Genomic DNA, 24,867 nt, shown 5'->3' with positions numbered 1-24,867 from the left:
TGCGGCATTTTGCATCAGCTGCTGCTTCTTCCCAAAGCAATAATACATTGCATAATTAACTCAACATAAGAAGCAAGTGTGCCAAATGTGTGTTTCTTTTTAATGATTCTATGTTTCTTCTTGGTAAAGGTATGACATTTTTTTATTTTGTTTTCTCAGCAGGGCCACACAGCTTGTGGGATCTTAGTTCCCAACCAGAGATTGAAGCCAGCACCACAGCAGTGAAAGTTGCTGTTGTTTAGTTACTCAGTTGTGTCCAACTCTTTATGACCCCATGAACTGAAGCATGTCGGTGCTTCCTTGTCCTTCACTATCTCTTGGAGTTTGCTCAAACTCATGTCCATTCAGTAAGTGATGGCATCCAACTATCTCATCCTCTGTCATCCCTTCTCCTCCTGCCTTCACTCTTTCCCACCATCAGGGTCTTCTCCGATGAGTCAGCTCTTTGCAGTAGGTGGTCAAAGTATTTGAAGTTCAGCTTCAGCACCAGTCCTTCCAATGAATATTCAGGATTGATTTCCTTTAGGATTGGCTGTTTTGATCTTCTTGTAGTCCAAGGGACTCTCAGGAGTCTTCTTCAGCTCCATAGTTCAAAAGTGTCAATTCTTCAGCACTCAGCCTTCTTTTTGCTCCAACTCTCAAATCCATACATGACTGCTGGAAAAAGCATAGCTTTGACTGGATGGACATCTATCAGCAAAGTGATATTTCTGCTTTTAAATATGCTGTCTAGGTTTGTCATAGTTTTTCTTCCAAGGAACTAGCATCTTTTAATTTCATGCCTGAAATCACCACCTGCAGTGATTTTGAAGCCTAAGGAAATAAAGTCTGTCGCTGTTTCCATTTTTCCCCCATCTATTTGCCAGGAAGTGATGGGACTGGATGCCATGATATTAGTTTTTTCAACTAAGCCAGCTTTTTCACTCTCCTCTTTCACCTTCATTAAGAAGCTCTTTAGTTCCTCTTCACTTTCTGCCATAAGGATGGTATCATCTGCATAACTGAGGTTATTGATATTTCTCTTGGCAATCTTGATTTCCGCTTATGCTTCATCCAGCCCAGCATTTTACAGGATGTACTCTGTATATACGTTAAATTATCAGGGTGACAAATTATAACCTTGATGTACTCCTTTCCCAACTTGGAACCAGTCCATAGTGTTGCTTCATACCCTGCATACAGGTTTCTCAGAAGGTAGGTAATGTGGTTTGGTATTCCCATCTCTTTAAGAATTTTCCTCAGTTTGTTGTGATCTGCACAGTCAAAGGCTTTGTGCTTAGTTCTAACCAGTGGACCACCAAGGAATTCCAGGTATTACATTTTTTTAAAGAACTGAAATCATGCTGAATTAATTAGGAGTAGCGCAATCAGAATAAATTAGGACTATCAATGTATATAACAGGTTTTCAAGCTGGAATTTCCGTTAAAAAGTAATTCAATTTTTTAAAAAAAAATTGAAACAGCCACTTCCTCCCATGACTTTCTGAGTAAATACTCAGCCAGATGATGAAGTTCCACAGGAAATGACAATAATAATAGAAATAGCTAAATATTATTAAATCCTTAGTATCTGCTTGAAACAATTTAAGTGTGCTTCATAAATCCTCTTTAGTAGTGTTCACAAAAATCCCATATATTAGATAGCATGATCCCCACCTTATAGATGAGAAGCCTAAACTGTTTTGAGACGGTGAGCAACATTTTCATCACACAGTCTTTAACCTGTACTTTGTGTTCTTACAAATTTCCTTATTTTGCTATAAGAAACAAATTTGCAAAGTGTTTCTACATAATTTAGTAAGCCATCAGATAGTTCAAAATAAATGCTTATGGAGTTATCAACATCAAGTCCAAGTCAAATGACTTTGTGTTTTTTTCTCTTTTTCTGTATTTCATAGGAAAACATATCTCCTATGCTAATTTGAAATAATATTTTAAACAAATTCTTCAACAAGAAAAGTTAGACTTCGGTCTTATTACTGGAAAGAATCATGACTTTGTCCCTTTAATTTAATAAACTCAATTCCTCTGATTATTTCTTACTTGTTAATTGCTCCACAATTAAACATATTTTCACATTGTCTGTAAATGGAGTTATATATAGCTTAGTCTATTCACACATGAAATTTGACCAAGGAATAAAAAAGTAAACGACTACTTTTCTCTCTTATCATTGCACATAACCTTTCAGAATTCAGTTCAGTTCAGTCATTCAGTCGTGTCCGACTCTTTCCGATCCCATGAATCGTAGCAAGCCAGGCCTCCCTGTCCATCATCAACTCCCAGAGACACACCAACTCTCAGACACACGTCCATTGAATCAGTGATGCCATCCAGCCATCTCATCCTGTTGTCTCCTTCTCCTCCTGCCCCAATCCCTCCCAGCATCAGAGTCTTTTCCAGTGAGTCAACACTTTGCCTGAAGAGGCCAAAGTACTGAAGTTTCAGTTTTAGCATCATTCCTTCCAAAGAAATCCCAGGGCTGATCTCCTTCAGAATGGACTGGTTGGATCTCCTGCACTCCAAGGGACCCTCAAGAGTCTTCTCCAACACCACAGTTCAAAAGCACCAATTCTTCGGCGCTCAGCTTTCTTCACAGTTCAGCTCTCACATCCATACATGACCACAGAAAAAACCATAGCCTTGACTAGACGGACCTTTGCTGGCAAAGTAATGTCTCTGCTTTTTAATATGCCATCTAGGTTGATCATAACTTTATTTCCAAGGAGTAAGTGTCTTTTAATTTCATGGCTGCAGTCACTATCTGCAGTGATTTTGGAGCCCCCAAAAATAAAGTCTGACACTGTTTCCACTGTTTCCCCTTCTATTTCCCATGAAATGATAGGACCAGATGCCATAATCTTCGTTTTCTGAATGTTGAGATTTAAGCCAACTTTTTCACTCTCTTCTTTCATCTAGAGGCTTTTTAATTACTCTTCGTGTTCTGCCATAAGGGTGGTGTCATCTGCATATCTGAGGTTATTGATATTTCTCCCGGCAATCTTGATTCCAGCTTGTGCTTCTTCCAGTCCAGCGTTTCTTATGATGTACTCTGCATAGAAGTCAAATAAGCAGGGTAACAATATACAGCCTTGACGTACTCCTTTTCCTATTTGGAACCAGTCTGTTGTTCCATGTCCAGTTCTAACTGTTGCTTCCTGACCTGCATATAGGTTCTCAAGAGGCAGGTCAGGTGATCTGGTATTCCCATCTCTCTCAGAATTTTCCACAGTTTATTGTGATCCACACAGTCAAAGGCTTTGGCATAGTCAATAAAGCAGAAATAGATCTTTTTCTGGAACTCTCTTGCTTTTTCCATGATCCAGCAGATGTTGGGAATTTGATCTCTGGTTCCTCTGTCTTTTCTAAAACCAGCTTGAACATCAGGGAGTTCACGGTTCACGTATTACTGAAGCCTGGCTTGGAGAATTTTGAGCATTACTTTACTAGCGTGTGAGATGAGTGCAATTGTGCGGTAGTTTGAGCATTCTTTGGCATTGCCTTTCTTTGAAATTGGAATGAAAACTGACCTTTTCCACTCCTGTGGAAATTCTTCAGAATTACTATAATATAATAATACACTTCCACACTCTAGGATTCCAGTTTGTTTGTTTGTTTGTTTGGTGTTTAGCTATTGTTTCCCCAACTTAATTCTTAAGTTTCTTTGATAATTTGCTACTAGTGGCCTATAGGTGTGACTGTTGATGGGAGGAAATAAATTGGCAGAAAATGCAATGTTCTGACCAAGATATATTATTTATCATTTTCCCCTTCAATCTACTTCGACAGTCTTCTCATTAAAAGATTATAGGCAGTTTGGGAATTGACAATTGTTTCCTTCTTTTTTCATCACTTTGCTGGCACTAAAAGAGCTCTGTAGGAGTCAGTTTGAGAATAATTGGCCTAAAGGCCAAGAAGGATATAATTTAATATTTGAAACATTACTGAAATGAGAAGGAAGCATTGCAAACAATGTGCTGGGACAACAACTGTAAACAACTGTACTACCTCTCTATGGTAATCGGGACATATGCTTACTTTATCCAGACCACCTATTAGACTCCTTCTTGACTAGATAATGGTTAAATATGATATGATTGCAATTCTAATTGGAAAACATTAAAAGTGTATTAAAAGGTTATATATAAACATATATATACACACACACACATACATACACATATACACACACACACACACATATATATACACCATGGTTAATAAGCTATTATTTGGATAAAATGTATTTATATTAAATAATTATATATTCTTTACATATACATGCTTATGATAAACTCTCATTGTGAGTGAGAAGGCAGAAGCCATACTTATTCCTATTTATGTCCAGTATCTTCTTAGCGTACAATATGTGTTTCTTGACATTTTAAATCAATTCAATAATTTCTGAACATTTATTATGTGAAAAGAATGAGTTATGCTTAAGATATAATAATAAGTAGGAAACTGAAGAACTAGTATACTAGTGAAAGGGAAGAGGGTGAATGACTGAACACAATGGGGAGCTCAGTGCTTATGGCAGAAACACATGCAGATAACAAAGAAAAACTTAATTTTAAGGACCTATTTATTATTGCATATTATTGATGAAGGTTGAATAAAAGCTATAGGCTTAATATATGAAACAAAGTGGAGAAAAGAGAGGTTAATTCTCAGAGAAATCCAGGTTATATGCAGAACTCTGTTTCTGGAGAAATTGCTTTATGCGATTTAGAAGAGAGTGAAAATGGTCAGAGGTTAAGTTACTTTAAAGACTATACTCAAAGTTTTGAAACTCATTTGGCATACGATGGAAAATATTGAGACTTTATTTAAAGAGTGAAAGTACATATCAGAATGATATTCTAATTTTATAGGTCCAGAGTTGAGGGTATGACTTTAAGGGGTATTTTGGCACTAAGCAGCAGTGGAGCAGTGTTAGTTGCTGTCGTGTCTGATTCTTTGTGATCCTATGAACTGTAGCCAGCCAGGCTCCTCTGTCCATTGGATTCTCCAGGCAAGAATACTGGAGTGAATTGTCATTCCCTTCTCCAGAGGATCTTCCTGACCCAGGAATTGAACCCAGGTCTCCTGCATTGCAGGCAGATTCTTTACCCTCTGAGCTCCAGGGAAGATCCTTTTGGCAGTAAACTAGGCATCAAACATAATGAAGTAACATTTCATAGATAATGCAGAGAATGTCTTTGGAGATTGAGTTTGAGATGCAGGGGTCATTTAAGTTTAGGTCCAAATCAACCAAGACCCCACAAGTAACATGAGAGTAGGTGTGGATGCATCAGAATGTACTAGAGAGGATAATGAGGCATCTGTCGGGTGTACAGGAAAACTATGCAGAAAAACTGAGAAATGTAAGCTTGGAAGTCAGGAGAGATTTCAGGTAAGAAAACAGGTCTACAATATACAGATCAGAGAAAAAAGAACATTCTTTGCTCAGAGAGTAAAGAGCCCAATGGTGTAGGCTTAATGAATCTAGGTGAAAACTACAGTAAAAAGGGGGTGGGGGAGCTTCAAAAGATAGAAATCTGGAATATTCTAAAGATTTAAGAATAAATAAATAAATCCAAGCACAGAGATACCTTTTAGGAAAAAAAAAAAAATCCAAAGATTTAAGAGGAGAAATCGATGGCCATCAAGAGGAGAAGAACCAGTAGTTTAGTAAAAGACAAGAGAGGAGAAACTTCATAGATTGTAACACATTTAATGAGTATGAACCAACAGGAAATTATAAATGTCATACATCACTGGAAATCACGACCACTCTTGTAATAATTGAGAAAGCTTCCCTGGAAGGGGAGAGCAGCATAAATAAAGCAGTAGCGCTCTCTTCGATGGTTACATGAAAAGCAGAGTTTTTTAGAACAGGTTATAGTGGAAGCATTTGTGGTAAGATAGTCTTGGGACATAACCCAAGACTTTAAACAAGGATGGGGAAGAATTCATTAAAGTGTGGATTCTAGCTACTAGATGACTAAATATGATAGGCAACTAATGCCAAAATGCTGAACTCTGCATGATACAATATGTAAAAGAAAATATACATGCTAAAAATAAAGTTAATATGTCAATATTATCACATTAATATTATGGTATTTCCAACCATTTGGTATTTCTAAACCATATGGTATTTCTAACTATTTCTGATAAAACGTGGGCCACTGGGGAAGGAAAAGGCAAACCACTTCAGTATTCTTGCCTTGAGAAGCCCATGAACAGTATGAAAAGGCAAAAAGATGGGACACTGAAAGATGAACTCTGGTCAGTAGGTGCCCAATATGCTACTAGAAATAAGTGGAGTAATAACTCCAGAAAGAATGAAGAGACAGAGCCAAAGTCAAAACAACACACAGTTGTGGATGTGACTGGTGATGGAAGCAGGGATCAATGCTGTAAAGAGCAATATTGCATAGGAACCTGGAAACTTAGGTCTATGAATCAAGGCAAATTGGAAGTGGGCAAAAAGGAGATGGCAAGCGTGAACATCGACACTTTAGGGATTAGCGAACTAAAATGGACTGGAATGGGTGAATTTAACTCAGATGACCATTACATCTATTGCAGCAGGCAAGAATCCCTTAGAAGAAATGGAGTAGCCATCACAGTCAACAAGAGTCCAAAATGCAGTAGTTGGATGCAATTTCAAAAAGGACAGAATGATCACTGTTTCCAAGGGAAATCATTCAGTATCACAATAACTCAACTCTATGCCCCAACCAGCAATGCTGAACAAGCTAAAGTTGAACAGTTCTATGAAGATCTACGAGACCTTCTAGAACTAACACTCAAAAACAGATATCCTTTTCATGATAGGGGACTGAAATGCAAAAGTAGGAAGTCAAGAAACACCTGGACTAACAGGAAAATTTGGCCTTGGAGTACAGAATGAAGCAGAGCAAAGACTAATAGAGTTTTGCCAAAAGAACACACTGGTCACAGCAAACACCCTAATCCAACAGCACAAGAGAAGACTCTACACATGGACATCACCAGATGGTCAATACTGAAATCAGATTGATTCTATTGTTTGCAGCCGAAGCTGGAGAATGTCTATACAGTCAGCAAAAGCAAGACCAGAATAAAACTGTGGCTCAGATCATGAACTCCTTATTGCCAAATTCAGACGTAAATTGAAGAAAGTAGGGAAAACCACTAGACCATTCAGGTATGACCTTAATCCAATCCCTTATGATTATACAGTAGAAGTGACTAATAGATTCAATGGATTTTATCTGATAGGGTGCCTGAAGAACTATGGATGGAGATTCATGACATTTCACAGGATGCAGGGATCAAGACCATCCCCAAGAAAAATAAATGCAAAAAGGCAAAATGACTCTCCGAGGAGGCCTTGCAAATAGCTATTAAAAGAAGAGAAGTGAAAAGGAAAGGAGAAAAGGGAAAATATACCCATTTGAATGCAGAGTTCCAAAGAATAGCAAGGAGAGATAAGAAAGCATTTCTCAGTGATCAATGCAAAGAAATAAGGGGAAACAATAGAATGGGAAAGACTAGAGATCTCTTCAAGAAAATCAGAGATACCAAGGGAACAGTTTATGCAAAGATGGGCACAATGAAGGACAGAAATGGTATGGACCTAACAGAAGCAGAAGATATTCAGAAGAGGTAGGAAGAATACAAAGAAGAATGATGCAAAAAATATATTCATAACCCAGATAATCATGATAGTGTGATCACTCACCTAGAGCCAGACAACCTGGAATGAGAAGTCAAGTGGACCTTAGGAATCATCACTACAAATTAGTGGAGGTGATAGAATTCTAGTTGACCTATTTCAAATCCTAAAAGATGATACTGTGAAATAGCTGCATTCAATATGCCAGGAAATTTGGAAAACTTAGCAGTGGCTACAGGACTGGAAAATGTCAATTTTCATTCCAGTCCCAAAGAAAGGGAATACAAAAGAATGCTCAACTACTGCACAATTGCACCCATCTCACACGCTAGCAAAGCAATGCTCAAAATTCTTCAAGGAAGGCTTCAACAGTACATGAACCATGAACTTCCATATGTTCAAGATGGATTTCGAAAAGGCAGAGGAACAAGAGATCAAATTGCCAACATCCATTGGATCATCGAAAAAACAAGGGAGTTCCAGAAAAACATCTACTTCTGCTATTGACTATACCAAAACCTTTGATAGTGTGGATCACAAAAAAACTGCTGTAAATTCTGAAATAGATGGGAATACCAGATTACCTGACAGGCCTCCTGAGAAATCTGTATGCAGGTCAGAAAGCAACAGTTAGAACTGGACATGGAACAACAGACTGGTTCCAAATCGGGAAAGGAGTATGTCAAGACTGTACATTGTCACTCTGCTTATTTAACTTATATGCACAGTAGAGAAATGCTGGAATGGATTAAGCACAAGCTGGAATCAAGATTGCTGGGAGAAATATCAATAACCTCAGATATGGAGATGACACTTATGGCATAAAGCGAATAGTAGCTAAAGAGATTCCTGATGAAAGTGAAAGAGGAGAGTGAAAAAGTTGGCTTAAAACTCAACATTTAGAAAACTAAGATCATGGCATCTGGTCCTATCCCTTCATGGCAAGTAGATGGTGGAACACTGGAAACAGTGACAGATTTTATTTTATACTGCAAAATCACTGCAGATGGTGACTACAGCCATGAAATTAAAAGATGCTTTCTCCTTGGAAGAAACATTATGACCAACCTAGACAGCATATTTGGAGAAGGAAATGGCAACCCACTCCAGTGTTCTTGCCTGGAGAATCCCAGGGATGGGGGAGCCTGGTGGATGGGGGAGCCTGGTGGGCTGCCATCTATAGGGTCGCACAGAGTCGGATACTACTGAAGCGACTTAGCAGCAGCAGACAGCATATTAAAAAGTAGAGACATTACTTTGCCAACAAAGGTCCGTCTAGTCAAAGCTACGGTTTTTCCAGTAGCCGTGTGTGGATGTGAGAGTTGGAGTATAAAGAAAGGTGAGTGCCGAAAAAATGCTTCTGAACTGCGGTATTGAAGAAGACTCTTGAGAGTCCGTTGGACTGCAAGGAGATCCAACCAGTCCATCCTAAAGGAAATCAGTCCTGAATATTCATTGGAAGGACTGATGCTGAAACTGAAACTGCAATACTTTGACCACCTGATGTGAAGAACTGACTCATTTGAAAAGCCCCTGATGCTGGGGAAGATTGAAGGTGGGAGAAGAGGATGACAGAGAATGAGATGGTTGGATGGCATCACCGAGTCAATAGCCATGAGTTTAATTAAACTCCAGGAGTTGGTGATGGGTAGAGAGGCCTGGCATGCTGTAGTCCATGGGGTTGCAAAGAGTCAGACACGACTGAGCGACCGAACTGAATGAATTTAACTGAACCAGGGACAATTTACTCAACAATATATCCAACTAGTCAAAATGTATGCAACTGTTCAACATTGAAAAGAATTATGTAAGGATTTACTGTCTTTGTCTTTAACAGAAAATCAAGACAATTGAACCATGATCCTACACTCTCCAAATTCGGCAGGTTTCCATAATACTAGAAATCTTCAACCACGTAGGCATAACAACTTTAAGAGAGTCAGGAAGTAAGAATAAATTTACACTATCAGAAGAATTTTATCTCATCCAAGTTTATGCTGTCTTTATTAAAATAAAGTTTAGCATAGACTAGGTCACCATCGTAAAGAATCTGCCTGCCAGTGTAGGCAACATGGGTTCAATCCCTGGGTCAGGAAGATCCTCTGGAGAAGGAAATGGAAACTCACTCTAGTATTCTTACCTGGGAAGTCCCATAGACTGAGAAGCCTGGCAGGCTACAGTCCATGGAGTACCAAAAGAGTTGGGTACTACTTGGTGACTAAACAGAACAAGCTTCAGTGGCTATTTACCTACTTAATAAATACATCATAACTAACTCAGGGCTACCAATTGCTTTAGTGCCTGAGACACCAAATTCATATTATTTTTCATTATATCTTTGTTCATGGGCTAAACACTGTACTAGACTACCTTTTAAATTTTTTCTGAGCTGATGAAATATGCATGCATGGTGGTAGAACTAAGGATGGTTTCTCAAATTAGGAATACCACTGAGGCGATTAGAAAATTTCACTCAACCCAGAAGGTGAGCAGGTGTCAAAGCTTTCAAAATCTGAAGAATTAGTTCAGGAAAGGAACAGCAAGCATGTAATTAGAGTCATAATGTCCTGTTTAGCTGACATAAATAGTTAGTTCTCTTGCTCTGTATACAAGATCTTATTTATTGAAATTCCAGAAATTTTAGCACAGCATGGAAATAGCAAAGGAAAATAGAAAAAAGAAAAAGAAGAAGAAAGAAAAAAATACAGACATAAACTCAGCAATTTGAATGTGCAACTTAAAAACTAGCTGCATTTCTTAACCCTTGGGATCCAAAGTGGATCAAAAATGGCATATAAAAGAGCACATGAAAACCTGATGCCACTGCTATAGCTGATTTTGTTTTCCTACGATGGTGACAATAAAATGTCCTTTCCCTTATGCTCTCTGTACAGGATGACTTCTACACTCTTCCCATTGGAACACAGCATATACTTCTACTACCGGAATCTGACAGAGCTTTGGCTACAGCAGAAGCGAAACTGCAAATTACAAGTCTAGTTCATTAACATTCTGTCTAATTCTTTTGGGAAGCTTCTTCTTAGAAGCCAGCACCTTGATGTGAGGAAGCTCAAGTAGCCCAGGAAAAACCTACATGGAGTGGAAATGAAGCCTCCAGCTCACAGCCCTCACTGAGCTGGAGCCCATAGCCAGAATCAGCTTGCTAAGTTTACTATTTGGAAAGTGGTTCCCAGCCCTTGGGCTCCCGAGATGGTGCTAGCAGTGAAAAACCCGACTACCAGTGTAGGAGACGTAAGAGATGTGGGTTCAGTCCCAGATTCAGGAAGATCCCCTGGAGGAAGACATGATAACCCACTTCAGCAAACTTGCCTGGAGAATCCCATGGTCAGATGAGCCTGGTGGCCTACAGTCCATGGTGTCGCAAAGTATCAGACACAACTAAAAGAATAGAACACACACACACACAGAGCCCTTAGCCGAAGTGTCCTAGCTGATACTGTGTAGAGCAGGAATGAGGTGTTCCCTCAGGTACGCCAGAATTGTGGCTTTATGAACAAATTTAAAGACTGCAATTTGAAGCCACTAAATTGTGGTGCTTTTTTATGCATTGATTGATAACCAGAATAAGTGCCTAATTTTGCAAGTAAACATATCTAATTTTTCTACATACCAATAAAAATATAATGTTTGATGAATAAATATTTGCTGTAAGTATTTAACTCTGTAAAATTAAAATTCTTGTTTCACAGAATGTTCAAGAATGGATTGATCTGTTAAAAATGATGATGAAGAATAAACTTTGGTCATTCTGTGATTTATAGAATATCCTTTCATTCAAGATATATGATTTCAAAAGAAAATACTGTTAATTTATTAACTATATAAGGCTAAGTCACTTAAATTCTGTATTCCAGAGATCTCATTTATAAAATGACCATTACAGTGGTAACTATCTGAAAGGATTTAAGTTAATATGTTTGTAGAATTTAGCACAGTTCATGACAAACTGAACAATCTAAATAGTCATTAGTCATTATTATCATTTACCACAAATCTGGAACATGGCTTTATCTCTAGCATGAAATGGCATAGGAATTAGAGATGCTTAATCTATAAGCTGGGGCAAAGAGGAAATTATGCTCAAAGATCCTTATAAAGTCAATATATTTTGCTTCTCAAGCAGTAACCTCTGTCTTTACTTCTCTCATTACATCAAGTACTGTTAAACATTCATCACACTGGTTTATTGATTTTAGTCTTATTAGGTCGGTATTCCCCTTCTCTTGGGATCTCATTGATATACCAGCTACTTAAATTAGCTCAGAAAAATAGATTGAAACTAAAAATATTTTTGTCATGATTTCAATTAAGCCTTTCAAAGAAAAGTTCAGTGTTCACATCATTAAGTCTTCTCACTAATATTCAACAAAATAATATCATGACCTACAACTTTAGGTAACCTACAAATATTTGTCTAGACAAATTCTCCATTAGCCTTTCTGTCTGCAAAATTACTCCATTTAGCTTAAAAATAATATTATTTTCTTCACTCAGTACACATCATAACATTTATCCATTTTTTAGGTTTTTTTTTTTTTTTTCATGCAAACCAACTAGACCAGTAATCATTTATTCCAGCAAACACAAAAGTGATTTTCAACCATTTAAGAGCTATTGCTAGTAAAGCAAGTGGGTAAAATATTGGATAAAGTAATTGGTTAAATATTTGGTAAGATCTTTTGAAAGTGACTGGAATGCAATCTAATTTGCACTTAGAAGTAATCTGCGTTCTATTCTTTTTTAAAAAAGAAAAAATGTTCAAATACAGAGAGGATCCTCCAAACTACATTTCATAAATGTCAGAAATAAAATCAAATATCTCGCAACAAATTCTGACATCACTAGCAATATTACTGACCCAGAAGCCTAAATACTTTTCATAGGAACAGCAAAAACTAATCAAATAGTTGACTCCTAGGAATTTGACTCGGAGAAGGCGATGGTACCCCACTCCAGTAATCTTGCCTGGAAAATCCCGTGGATGGAGGAGCCTGGTAGGCTGCAGTCCGTGGAGTTGCTAAGAGTCGGACACGACAGAGCGATTTCACTTTCACTTTTCACTTTCATGCATTGGAGAAGGAAATGGCAACCCACTCCAGTGTTCTTGCCTGGAGAATCCCAAGGATGGGGGAGCCTGGGGGGCTGCCATCTATCAGGTCGCACAGAGTCGGACACGACTGAAGAGACTTAGCGGCGGCAGCAGCACCAGCAATAAACTGACTGCTCTAAAAGAGATTTTTTTTTTTTTTTACATTTAAGGAAGAAACTGATATTTTAGCCTAATATTTTATCTCTATTGGGCTTACCAGGTGGCACAGTGGTAAAAAATCTGCCTGCCAAGACAGGAGACACAAGAGACAAAGGTTCAATCCCTGGGTTGGGAAGATCCTATGGAGTAGGAAATGGCAACCCACTTCAGTATTCCTGACTAGAGAATTCTATGGACAGAGGAGCCTGGCAGGCTACAGTTCGTGGGATCACAAAGAGTGGGACATGACTGAGCACACACGTGTACACACACAGAATATCTATTAGCCTTATAACTTTTATTCTTAGATATGTATATTTATCACCCAGGCAGGTCTATGGTGTGAATTTTAGGCTGACACCAATGTGTAGATTTATTTCAAAATTGTTTTAAATGAAGAATTGAATATAGAAAATATGTACATGACTTAATTTTTGTTTCTTTAAAATACATCTTTAATGAATAAATGTTTATATTCAGGATTCATTAGCTCCCCCTCCAAATAGCCAAGCATAATCTCCAATAATATATCAAGATTCTAAAAGACAAAAGGGCATCCTGTTAATATATGTATCCTCTGACTTAGGGCTGAATGTTGACAAGTGAATTTAGGAAACTGCTGGGGTTATTTCTTGGAGTTTCCAAGTATATGATGTCAACTGATCTTTGTTATGCTTTATACATGGGGAAAAAAAATCAGAGTCAAATAGGCTGCTGCTTCAGGTTGCTGTTCACGGACTCAGTTGTGTCTGGCTATTTGTGACGCCATGGACCACTAGGCTTCCGTGTCCTTCCCTATTTCCTGAAGTTTGCACAAATTCATGTCCATTAAGTTGGTGATGCTATCTAATCATTTCATCGTCTGCTACGTTACTTCATGACATTCCTTCAATGATATAATTAGACATTATGAATAAAAATTTACCCATACTGTCTCAAAATGGTTTTGAACATAAGCTGTTTTCCAATATCCATTTAGAAAAGCAAATTATTTTCACCACATATGTGTTCAAAATATTTGAACAGGATCTCATTGGGGGTCACAGAGGTGGAAGTGAAGAGGAAAAGATGAGAGTATGCTTACTGGAGTCCTCAGCTCAGGTATGGCAGCTTGATAGGTGAGTGGGCGACAGTCACGAGTGTTTGGCACGAGGACACATGGAAGAAACATTGGACCCAGGTCATCTCCATCCAGAACGTCCACTGTGAGGGTGGTGGTGGTGGTTCGCCGTTCATTTAGGTTTTGTGCACGGTCCTGTGAGAGAGGGAGAAAAGAAAAAGAACATAAGATGGACTCAATGTTCCTTCCAGCTTGATTACACCGTAGACACATTTCTTCCTGACTGTAGGCATCTGACCTCCCTTTCCTTAGAGCATTTACTTTAAAAAACTTGCATTTGTAAATATTTTCTCTGCCCCTTTGAGATGTCAACCTTCTAGCTCAAACTTTTACCAGTTTTATACCCAGGACTCTTTCTCCAGGATCTAAGAATTATCCCTTTGAAATGTAATAATCAAGGAAAATAGAGCTTCTATTAATATCTCCCAGTCCCTGTAGGATGGTAGGAGCCTAAGTTCCATGAAGGTTTTCTCCAAGTCGTGACACCATCTCCCATCATGAAGGTACATAACTGTTTACTTTTCCTTTGAGAAGACAGTTAACAAACAAATTAACAATCAAGGTGACTCTCGATTCCTTCATTCCTGTCCCCACCCCAGTATTTTATTTTATTTATGATGCTTCAAGAAATTTAAGTTTATGAAATAAATGTTGCTCATTTTAAAACAGTAGTGGGGGGGAGAAGAAGAAGAAGAAAAATTAAATGAAGAGGTGAATAAAAGGAAGGAAAGAAGACCCACCAGATCTGCTATACTCTCTTTGGAAAAATGTATTTGTATGCTTCACATAAGATTGCCTGTCACAAATTATAATATTTTGAGAGCCTTCCTTCTCTCCATGTAGCCTTCTGGCATCACTAAAATTACTTGTTTCCAAGTTTATAAATGACAATTGTTTCCTTTCTTCATTCTTTGAGACTCTAAAATCTTTAATTTCTTTTTTTTTTTCTTTTGAATTAAACAGATATAATTTTTCTTTTTTTCTTTTTTACCTTACAATATTGTATTGGTTATGCAGTGTGTACACCTGTGGCAGATTCATATTGATGTATGTTAAAATCTACAGTTTCTGAGAACAGTATCCTTGTATCAGTAATGGGAATTACATTTCCATTTTTTCTCTTTTCCACTAATCACAATATTGCCAGAGAACATGAATTTTATTTTATTTTATTGTCTGTTTTGTTTTTCCCATTTTTATGGGTTGCAAAGTGTTCTTTGGTAAGATCTAAGGAAGCAGAAGCTCTACTGATGCAATTTTGCAAGGGCAACCTTTCTGGAATGCAATAATTTTATGACTCTGAAACCAAGTAGGACCTTGTGGGGCCCTACCAGGTACAAATCCTGTTCGTGTTCCCCATTTCTTATTTGCAGGAAATAGATTTCATTCAGCTTCTTTGACCTTCCGTGAGTTCCAAAGGGAGATTCAAACAATTGCTAATTAAAAGAGTGAGGGAATGCAAAAATAAAGGAAGAGCAACCAAGAAATAATAGTGCAGTGATAAAGTGAAACCTGGATCCTCCTCAAGTAATATATATAACAATATCTTTGAGTTCTTCTGCAGGAAACAAGGCCCCAGCAGGTGGAGAATTGTAACTTCAGGTGAGCACAAGATTCCTAGAATACCATCCTGTTACCTCAACACCAATCAATCAGAAAGAAGACTGCACAGAGTGGACAATAACAAAGACTCTGATCCCCACCTCAAATGATTATCTGTGATAAGCTTCCCTTTCTCCCTTTAAAAACTTTCACAACAGAGCAGAATCTTTAGTACTGGTTCCTGGACACAATTCTGTCTTCTTCCAGCTTTCCTGACTCCTGAATAAAGCAACCTTTCTTTTGCTACCAACAACTGTCTTTTGAGCATTATCTTTCAACTGGTAAGCAGCAGAACATGAGTTTGGTAAAAACTCTTGTATTCTTTGATGTTTAATTCTTCAAATTATTATTTACAAATTATTTTAAATTAGATTAAAGACATTAGAGATTGATCAGACACAGAAAGAGTCCTTTTCAGAGTTTCCCTTAACTTATTAAAAGCAGAAACATTTGCAAGTGAAGCTGCCATAAAAACGTTCTCTGGGGGAGTTTTATAGCCAAGAGAAAAGAAACAAAGAGAAGATAAACACTAGAATCTACATAAACAAACATCATCACAAGCTTTCTTTACCTCCTGCTTATTCCCTAGAAACCTCCTCATTCTTTAGCTGCTTAGGAAGTAACTTCATTTGCTTGCTTTCTTACACAAATAACAATACTTTATTCTTTTCACTTGTTAATCTGTTTGTTTTTTTTTTTTTAATATGTATATTTATGGCTGTGATGGGTCTTCCTTGCAGATAGGGGGTTTCTCTAGTTGTGGAGAGTGGGAGCTCCTCTCTAGCTGCAGTGTGTGGCCTTCTCGCTGTGGTGGCTGCTCTAGTTGTGGAGCATGGGCTCTAGGGCACTCAGGCTTCAGTCGTTGCTGTATGTGGTCTCAGTTGTTGTGGTTCCCAGGCTCTAGAGTACAGACTCAATTACTGTGGTGAGGTAGATATCTAATAGTTTGGCCACCTGATGCGAAGGACTGACTCACTGGAAAAGACCCTGATGCTGGGAAAGATTGAAGGAAAGAGAAGGGCATGATAGAGGATGAGGTGGTTGGATGGCGTCATCGACTCAATGGACATGAGTCTGAGCAAGCTCCAGGAGTTGGTGATAGACAGGGAAGCCTGGTGTGCTGCCATCCATGGGGTCAAAAAGAGTCAAACATGACTGAGCCACTGAAATAACTATCTGAAAATTGCAAGGCTGTCATTGTAGGGATAAGACTCCAGTTCTTTTTTAATTCCAACTCTTACTCTCATACAAACATCTCACTCCATTAACCTAAAGCTATACCCTTTGTTCCAATTTCCTGACTTTTAGAGGAATGTGTCCTTGGTCTGACAGGTCATAAAACATCCAGACACAAGACAAGACATTCAGTAATTGTTGACCAACTTGTCAAGACGGAAAACACAAGGTGGACCATTAACTTTTAGCTTATACATCTGGTCCCCATTTGGTCTTTAAAAGATGGCCTGCAGTCATGAGAAAGGGTCGTGGAATGATAACTCAGTGTCTATGAAAACCCAAGGACAGGGGGATAAAAAAAAAAAAAAGCCATAAAAATAACAGATTGGAAGTAGGGACTTTCAAACAAATTGGTCAGAAATTACATACATCAGGAACGTGAGCCAATCAAAAATGAATAGATCAGTACTGGTAAAGATATAAACTGCTATATAGTTCAGTTCAGTTCAGTCACTCAGTCATGTCTGACTCATTGCAACCCCATGGACTGCAGCATGCCAGGCTTCTCAGAGCTTGCTCAAACTCATGTCCATTGAGTCAGTGATGCCATCCAACCATCTCATCCTGTGTCATCCCCTTCTCTTCTTGCCTTCAGTCTTTGCAAGCATCAAAGTCTTGTCTAATGAGTTAACCCTTCACATCAGGTAGCCAAAGTATTGGAGCTTCTGCTTCGGCATCAGTCCTTCCAATGAACATTCAGGGTTGATTTCCTTTAGGCTGACTGGTTTGATCTTGCAGTCAAAGGGACTCTCAAGTGTCCTCTTCAACAACCACAGTTCAAAAGCATCAATTCTTCAGCGCTCAGCTTTCTTTATAGTCCAACTCTCACATTCATACATGACTACTGGGAAAGCCATAGCTTTGAATATATGGACCTTTGCTGGCAAAGTAATATCTTTGCTTTTTAATATGCTCTCTAGGTTTTGAGGTAGAAATTACTAGGCAGTCAGTATAGAACTCTGAGACCTCAGTCTTCTTTTCAGTAAACATCCTGGTCCACTGTCCTAAATTCCTGGAATATATGTTTAGTCTGATAGATTATTAGCACTCAGATACAGGAAAGGACAGTAATTAAATTATATTCCATATGCTTGGAGGAAAAACAACTGGTGATTATTAATCTTAAGCCAATCAGTTCAATTCAGTTCAGTCATGGCAAAGTAATATCTCTGCTTTTTAATATGCTGTCTAGGTTGGTCATAGTCTTTGTTCCAAGCAGCAAACATATTTAAATTTCATAGCTGCAGTGATTTTGGAGCCCAGGAAAGTTAAGTCTGTCACTGTTTCCATTGTTTCCCCATCTATTTGCCATGAAGTGATGGGACTGGATGCCATGATCTTAGTTTTCTGAATGTTAAGTTTTAAGTCAACTTTTTCACTCTCCTCTTTCACTTTCATCAAGAGGCTCTTTAGTTCTTCTTCACTTTCTGCCATAAGGTGGTGTTATCTGTATATCTGAGGTTATTGATATTTCTCCCAGCAATCTTGATCCCAGCCTGTACTTTATCCAACCTGGCATTTCACATGATGTACTCTGCACATAAGCTAAATAAGCAAGGTGAAAATATACAGCCTTGACATACTCCTTTCCCTATTTGTAACCAGTCTGTTGTTCCATGTCCAGTTCTAACTGTTGCTTCTTCACCTGCAGATTTCTTGACCATACAGATTTCTCAGGAGACAGGTCTTAAATTCTTTAAGAATTTTCCACAGTTTATTTCAATCCACATAGTCAAAGTCTTTGATGTAGTCAATAAAGCAGAAGTAGTTGTTTTTCTGGAACTCTATTGCTTTTTCAATGATCCAATCAGTTCAGTTCAATTCAGTTGCTCAGTCATGTCTGACTCTTTGCAACCCCATAGGCTGCAGCTCACCAAGCTCCCCTGTCTGTCACCAACTCTCAGAGTTTACTCAAACTCATGTCCATTGAGTTGGTGATTCCATCCAACCATCTCATCCTCTGTCCTCCCCTTCTCCTCCTGACTTCAATCTTTCCCAACATCAGGATCTTTTCAAATGAGTCAGCTTTTCACATCCAGTGGCCAGAATATTGGAGTTTCAGCTTTAGCCTGAGTCCTTCCAATGAACATTCAGGACTGATTTCCTTTAGAATGGACTGGTTGGATCTCCTTGCAGTCCAATGGACTCTCAAGAGTCTTTTCCAACACCACAGTTCAGAAGCATCTATTCATTGGCACTCAGCTTTCTTTATAGTCCAACTCTCACATTCATATATGACTACTGGAAAAGCCATTAGATGATCCAATGGATTTTGGCAATTTGATCTCTGGTTCATAAGCCCATACATCTGATCTATTGTAAAATGGCCAAAGGATATGAAAAAGGGTGGTGACTTAATCCAAGGATCAAGAGAGGGCATAAAGATGTTAAGTATCTTGATCTTTAAATTAATTGGTTAGAAATACTGTGATTTAAGGAAGGATATAAAAACTGCTGTAAGTCCCACCTTTGGGGGACTCTATTACCCCCCTCAGCATCTATACTGAGAGCTTTGTACTTTCCTCTGCTTTAATAAATCCAATTTGCTTGCTACTGTGAATGTTGCCTGTTTATGGATTCCACTCTTCAGACAAGAACTCAGATTCCCATCTTAGTTTATCATGGCTTTTCTTCCAAGGAGCAAGTGACTTTTAATTTCATGGCTGCAGTCCCCATCTGCAGTTATTTTGGAGCCCAAGAAAATAACGTCTGTTGCTATTTCCATTGTTCCCCCATCTATTTGCTATGAAGTGATGGGACCGTATGCCATATTTTTTTCTGAATGTTGAGTTTTAAGCCACCTTTTTGGGGTCATGTCAGTGTCTTGTCAGTGTCTGTACTTGGAGTTTTATACTTCTCTCTCCTTTAATATAAACTCTACTTGGGTGAGGGTTTGCATGTTCGTGAAGTTCTCCATGAACAAAAACTTGGATTCTGTTTCAGTGGTGCACAGGGTTAGTTGCTCTGAACCATATGAGGTCTTCCTGCACCAGGGATTGAACCTGTGCCCCCAGCACTGCAAGGCAGTTTTTTAGCCACTGGACCACCAGGAAAGCCCTTGGGTTTTGTTTTATTTTGGTTTTGGTCAGTCTAATACAAAAGTCTCTGATTAGTAAATCTAAGAGGACAGAGAAAAACATTTTTATTTCTCAAGAACAGAATAAACATATTGAGATTGTACTGATAATCATGATTGGTTAAATTTTTATTTACTTTTAAAAATTTATTATTAACTTTTGGCCTCACTGCATGTCTTGTGGGATCTTAGTTCCCTAACTAGAGGTTGATCCCAGACCCCTGGCAGTAAGGGAGCAGATTCCTAACCACTGGCTTGCCAGGGAATTCTCCTGATTTGTTAAATATATAAGTATATAATTTTATATATTTTTTTAAGTCCTCCATTAACTGTTTTAAATTTTCCATGTCTGTTTATTATATCTAGTACAGCTGAACATATATTAGGGGTAACGAATGACATGTGAGATAATTTTTGTCTACAAATAAGAATTTTAAATTATACTTTAAACCTATGAACTGAATATAAATAGAAAAGTCTTAATTTAACTTCTTTTTTTTTTTTTTAGAAAACACATCAATCCTACTATTTTAAATTATGATTATAATATAGGGAAGTAGAATTTGCCACCCCCAAATATGCCTCTTTGGCATAAAGATTATTTTAGGCTGATTATTTTTAAGAAACTGAAGGCACAAAGGAAGCTTTGAAAACTGAGAAACAGTCAGCCTTTTGTAAGGGATACTTACATATACAAGGGAAATCTTTTGTAAAGGTGTCCCCTTGGCTATACCTGGAAGAGGGAGCTGATTTTATCACTAGCAACTTAAATATGCATATCAACTTTTGTTGTTGTTTACTCACTAAGTTCTATCTGATTCTTTTGCAACCATATGGAATTAGGCGTCCAGGATCCATGAAATTTTACAGGCAAGAATGGAGTGTGTTGCCATTTCCTTCTCCAGGGGATATACCCAGGGATCAAATCCATGTCTCCTGCAATGGTAGGCAGATTCTTTACCACTCTGCCACCTGACTTCCTTTAACTAAACTTCTACCCTCAATATCTTCTGTGTTTAGCTAAAGATGATACTTAAGGTACGGGCTTCTGCCATACTGGGTGTTAGGACCAAACAGGCGCCATGACAGGCTTCAGGGGCCAAGGTAGGCCTATGTCTCCTTTACAGAGGGGCTGAGTTATTGCCAAGGAGGAGCTGAGATCATCTTCTACCGGCACCAGGACTCGACCAATCAGTATACTCCCTGTAGCCTGGTTCAAGCCTATCAGGACGAGGATGAAAATCCCCTAAGAAAGCCCACGTGTGCGATAATCTAGCCAATTAGTAGATGCTAAGGAACCCTTGCAACCAATCTGCCCCTGCCAACTCCCTGTCTTTGTCCTAAACCTATAAATACTGCTATAATTCAGGGCTCAGGGCCCTTGCTCCACTCCATTGTGCTGAATGTGACTTGGGTCCTAGCTCGAGCTAGAAATAAAGCCCCTTTTTGCTTTTGCATTGCCATCTTGTTTTCTCAGCTGTGGGGACTCGGACTGTGGGCATAGCATTTGGGGGCTTGTCCAGGATCCCTTCAACTGGGAAGAACAACACTCTCGTGGCAGAAGGGGTTTCCTCACTAGGAGGAGAGATCTCTGAACACCGGTGTTAATTCTGGTACAGTCCTGCATAAGGCCAAGGCCTAGCATTGTGCTGGGGAGGCGGCTGGCTCTGTTCTCTGGTAAAATCCAGCGTAAGGCTGAGGCCAAGCATCATGCTGGGGAGGTGGCTGGCTCTGTGGACATCCTGCCAGTAAGATACTCTCAAGGGGGGGAAAGTGTTAAAAAGGGGTCCAGGCAGACCTAGTACTGTGTTTTTGGTCGATGTACATTTGTTGTCTGTTCGTTGCATCTGTGTGAGTGCTGGCACTGTCTCTGCTCTTTGTATGCTCATTTGGTCTCCAGTGTTTTTCTCTGTAATCATGGGACAAACAACTTCTACTCCTTTGTCTCTTATGACTGACCACTTCTCTGATTTTAAGTCTAGAGCACACAATCTGTCATTGTTGGTGAAGAAAAGCAAGTTGGTGACTTTTTGTTTTGCCTAGTGGCCTGCCTTTGATGTCGGCTGGCCACGAGAGGGAACCTTCCGCCTGCCCATTACTTGAGTGGTCAGAGAGAAAGTGCTCACTCCCAGCCCTTCTGGGCACCCAGATCAAACTCCCTATGTTTTGGTCTGGCAGGATTTGGTGGAGAATCCACCAGCCTGGCTGAAACCTTTTGTTCCTCAGCCCTTTATTTCCCCATCCCCTACTCTGTCAATTCCACAGGTACTGGTCATGGAAACATCTAAAGAAAAAGAAGACAAAGAACGTGGCAGCTGGGTGAAACCAGTGTTCCAGAAACCCTCACTATATCCTAATCTTATTGACCTGGAGATCGACCTCTCCCCACCCTCTTATGCAGTCCCGCTTTTACCCCCTCAGGTTCCTCAGATCTCTTCCGGAGGAGCACGACGGGATGCCGAGCCTTCGGCCCCAACCTGGAAAGGGGGCCCCGCCCAAGGAACTTCGGGAAAAACTAGGGGAATCGCCCATGTAGCAGATGAAGACAATCCAGAAGCCCCCTCCTCCACTGTCCAAGCGCTTCTGGTCTGGAACGGGGAACGAATGTACCAATACTGGCCCTTCTCCACTAGTGATCTTTATAATTGGAAAACCCAAACCCCTTCATTCTCAGAAAAACCCCAGGGCCTCATTGACCTTTTAGAGTCTATTCTTTTCACCCATAACCCCACTTGGGATGACTGTCAGCAGCTGTTACAGGTGCTTTTCACCACAGAGGAGCGTGAGCGGATCTTGTCAGAAGCGCAGAAAAATGTTCCAGGGGTAGATGGGAGACCTACCCCGCAGCCTAACTTGATTGATGAGGGGTTCCCCCTGACGCAGCCCCGATGGGACTTCGATCGCGCTGAAGGTAGGGAGCGTCTCCAAGTGTACCGCCAGACTCTCATGGCTGGTCTCCGAGAGGCCGCCAGGAGACCAACAAATTTGGCTAAGGTAAATCTGGTTAGACAAGAGCAGAATGAAAGCCCGGCAGGCTTCCTCGAGAGATTAATGGAAGCTTTTAGGCAGTATACCCCCATGGACCCACAGGCCGATGAGTCACGCATGGCAGTTATGCTAGCATTTGTAAATCAGGCGGCCCCGGATATGAGAAACAAACTACAAAAAATAGAGAGGTTAGGAGAGCAATCCCTGCAAGACCTGGTGAGGGCAGCAGAGAGAGTTTTTAATCATAGACAGACCGCAGAGGAAAGGGAAGAACGTGTTAGAAGGGAAGAGAGAGAGTTCAGGGCCGAAGAAAACCGCAGGAATCAGAAAGAATTAGCTCAGATATCCCTTGCAGGGGTGGAACAGGGAGCTAGTCCTCGGAGAGTAAGAGAAGTCAGGTTGAAAGATGAAGGAAAACCAGCCAGGCAGGGACTTAAAAAGGACCAATGCACATATTGCAAAGAGCTAGGACACTGGAAGAGCAATTGCCCCAAAAGAAATCTAAGGGAAAGACCCACTAGGAAAGAAGCACCCTCCCCGGGGGCCCACGTTTTATATGCAGGAGAAGATAGTGATTAGGGGGGTCAGGGCCCGGCACCCCTCCCCGAGTCATAGGTAACTAAACACATGGAGGGGAAACCGGTTGGCTTCATGGTGGACACGGGAGCTCAGTATTCAGTCCTTAACCAGAAGGACAGGCTGATGTCCAAAAAGACCAGCTGGTTACAAGGGGTAACCAGGACTAAATGATATGGATGGACTACTAAACGTCAAGTGGACTTGGGGGCCCAGCGAGTGTCCCACTCCTTTCTCGTGATACCAGAATGCCCAGCTCCCTTGTTAGGGAGAGATTTATTATCTAAAGTCAATGCTCAAATTCACTTTGAGCACAGAGGGATATCAGTTTTGGATGGGACCGGACATCCCATACAAGTTGTGTCCCTGGCGCTGAGGGACAAATATAGACTGTACCAGCCAAACCCTCCCATGACTATTGACCCTAAAGTGCAACCTTGGGTCCAGAAATACCCTCTGGCTTGGGCAGAAACAGCGGGGGTAGGATTAGCCAAACAGAGACACCCCATAATTGTTGAACTGAAAGCAGATGCCACCCCTATACGGGTGAAGCAATATCCCCTGAGTCTGGAAGCCCGGCGGGGAATTGCACCACATATACAGCGGCTCCTGGAGGCCAGAGTTCTTAGAAGGTGCTGGTTTCCATGGAATACCCCCTTGTTACCCGTGAGAAAGCCCGGGGGAACGGACTTTAGACTGGTCCAGGTTCTTCGTGAAGTCAGTAAACAGGTGAATGACATTCTCCCACTGTCCCTAACCCATACACCCTCCTGAGCAGTTTGCCACCAGACTATGTCTGGTACACAATTTTAGACTTGAAAGATGCCTTTTTCAGCTTGCCTTTGGCCCCCCAGAGCCAGGAAATCTTCACATTTGAATGGGCTGATGAGTACCGTCAAACTGTGGGGCAGCTGACCTGGACTCGCCTCCCACAGGGATTCAAAAACTTGCCGATATTGTTCAATGAGGCTCTAGGCAAAGATCTCTGTGAGTATCGAACCAGCCACCCCAATGTCGTTCTGTTGCAGTATGCAGATGACCTAATGCTGGCCACTACTACTAAGGAGGTATGCCTAAAGGCCACAGGCGATCTCCTCCAGACTTTGGGGACATTGGGGTACTGGGCAAGTGCGAAGAAGGCCCAAATCGCTAGACAGGAAGTCATTTATTTGGGATATAAAATAAAACAGGGACAAAGATGGTTGACTCAGGCTATGAAAGAGACTATTCTATGGATCCCTGAGCCAATGACTCCCCGGCATGTGAGAGAGTTTTTAGGGACTGTTGGGTACTGCAGGCTATGGATCATGGGGTTTGCTGAAAAGGCCCGGCCTCTATATGAAAGAAGCAGA

The 24,867-nt window shown here is 40.1% G+C and overlaps 1 protein-coding gene across 1 annotated transcript in view; it reads right to left on the bottom strand.

Moving 5' to 3' along the window:
• The window catches only part of PCDH15 (protocadherin related 15), a 1,094,267-nt gene that overhangs the window by 492,068 nt on the left and 577,332 nt on the right, over positions 1–24,867 (bottom strand). Inside the window, exon 8 of the mRNA XM_060404607.1 lies at positions 14,002–14,172. Within this exon, the coding sequence (XP_060260590.1) occupies positions 14,002–14,172 (171 nt within the window). The remainder of the gene's footprint in view (positions 1–14,001; positions 14,173–24,867) is intronic.

Source organism: Ovis aries, chromosome 22 (genome assembly GCF_016772045.2).
Source record: "Ovis aries strain OAR_USU_Benz2616 breed Rambouillet chromosome 22, ARS-UI_Ramb_v3.0, whole genome shotgun sequence".
Classification (NCBI taxonomy): Eukaryota; Metazoa; Chordata; class Mammalia; order Artiodactyla; family Bovidae; genus Ovis; species Ovis aries.
The sequence above is the reverse complement of the archived record's forward strand: the minus strand, read 5'-3'. Positions and strand labels throughout refer to the sequence as shown.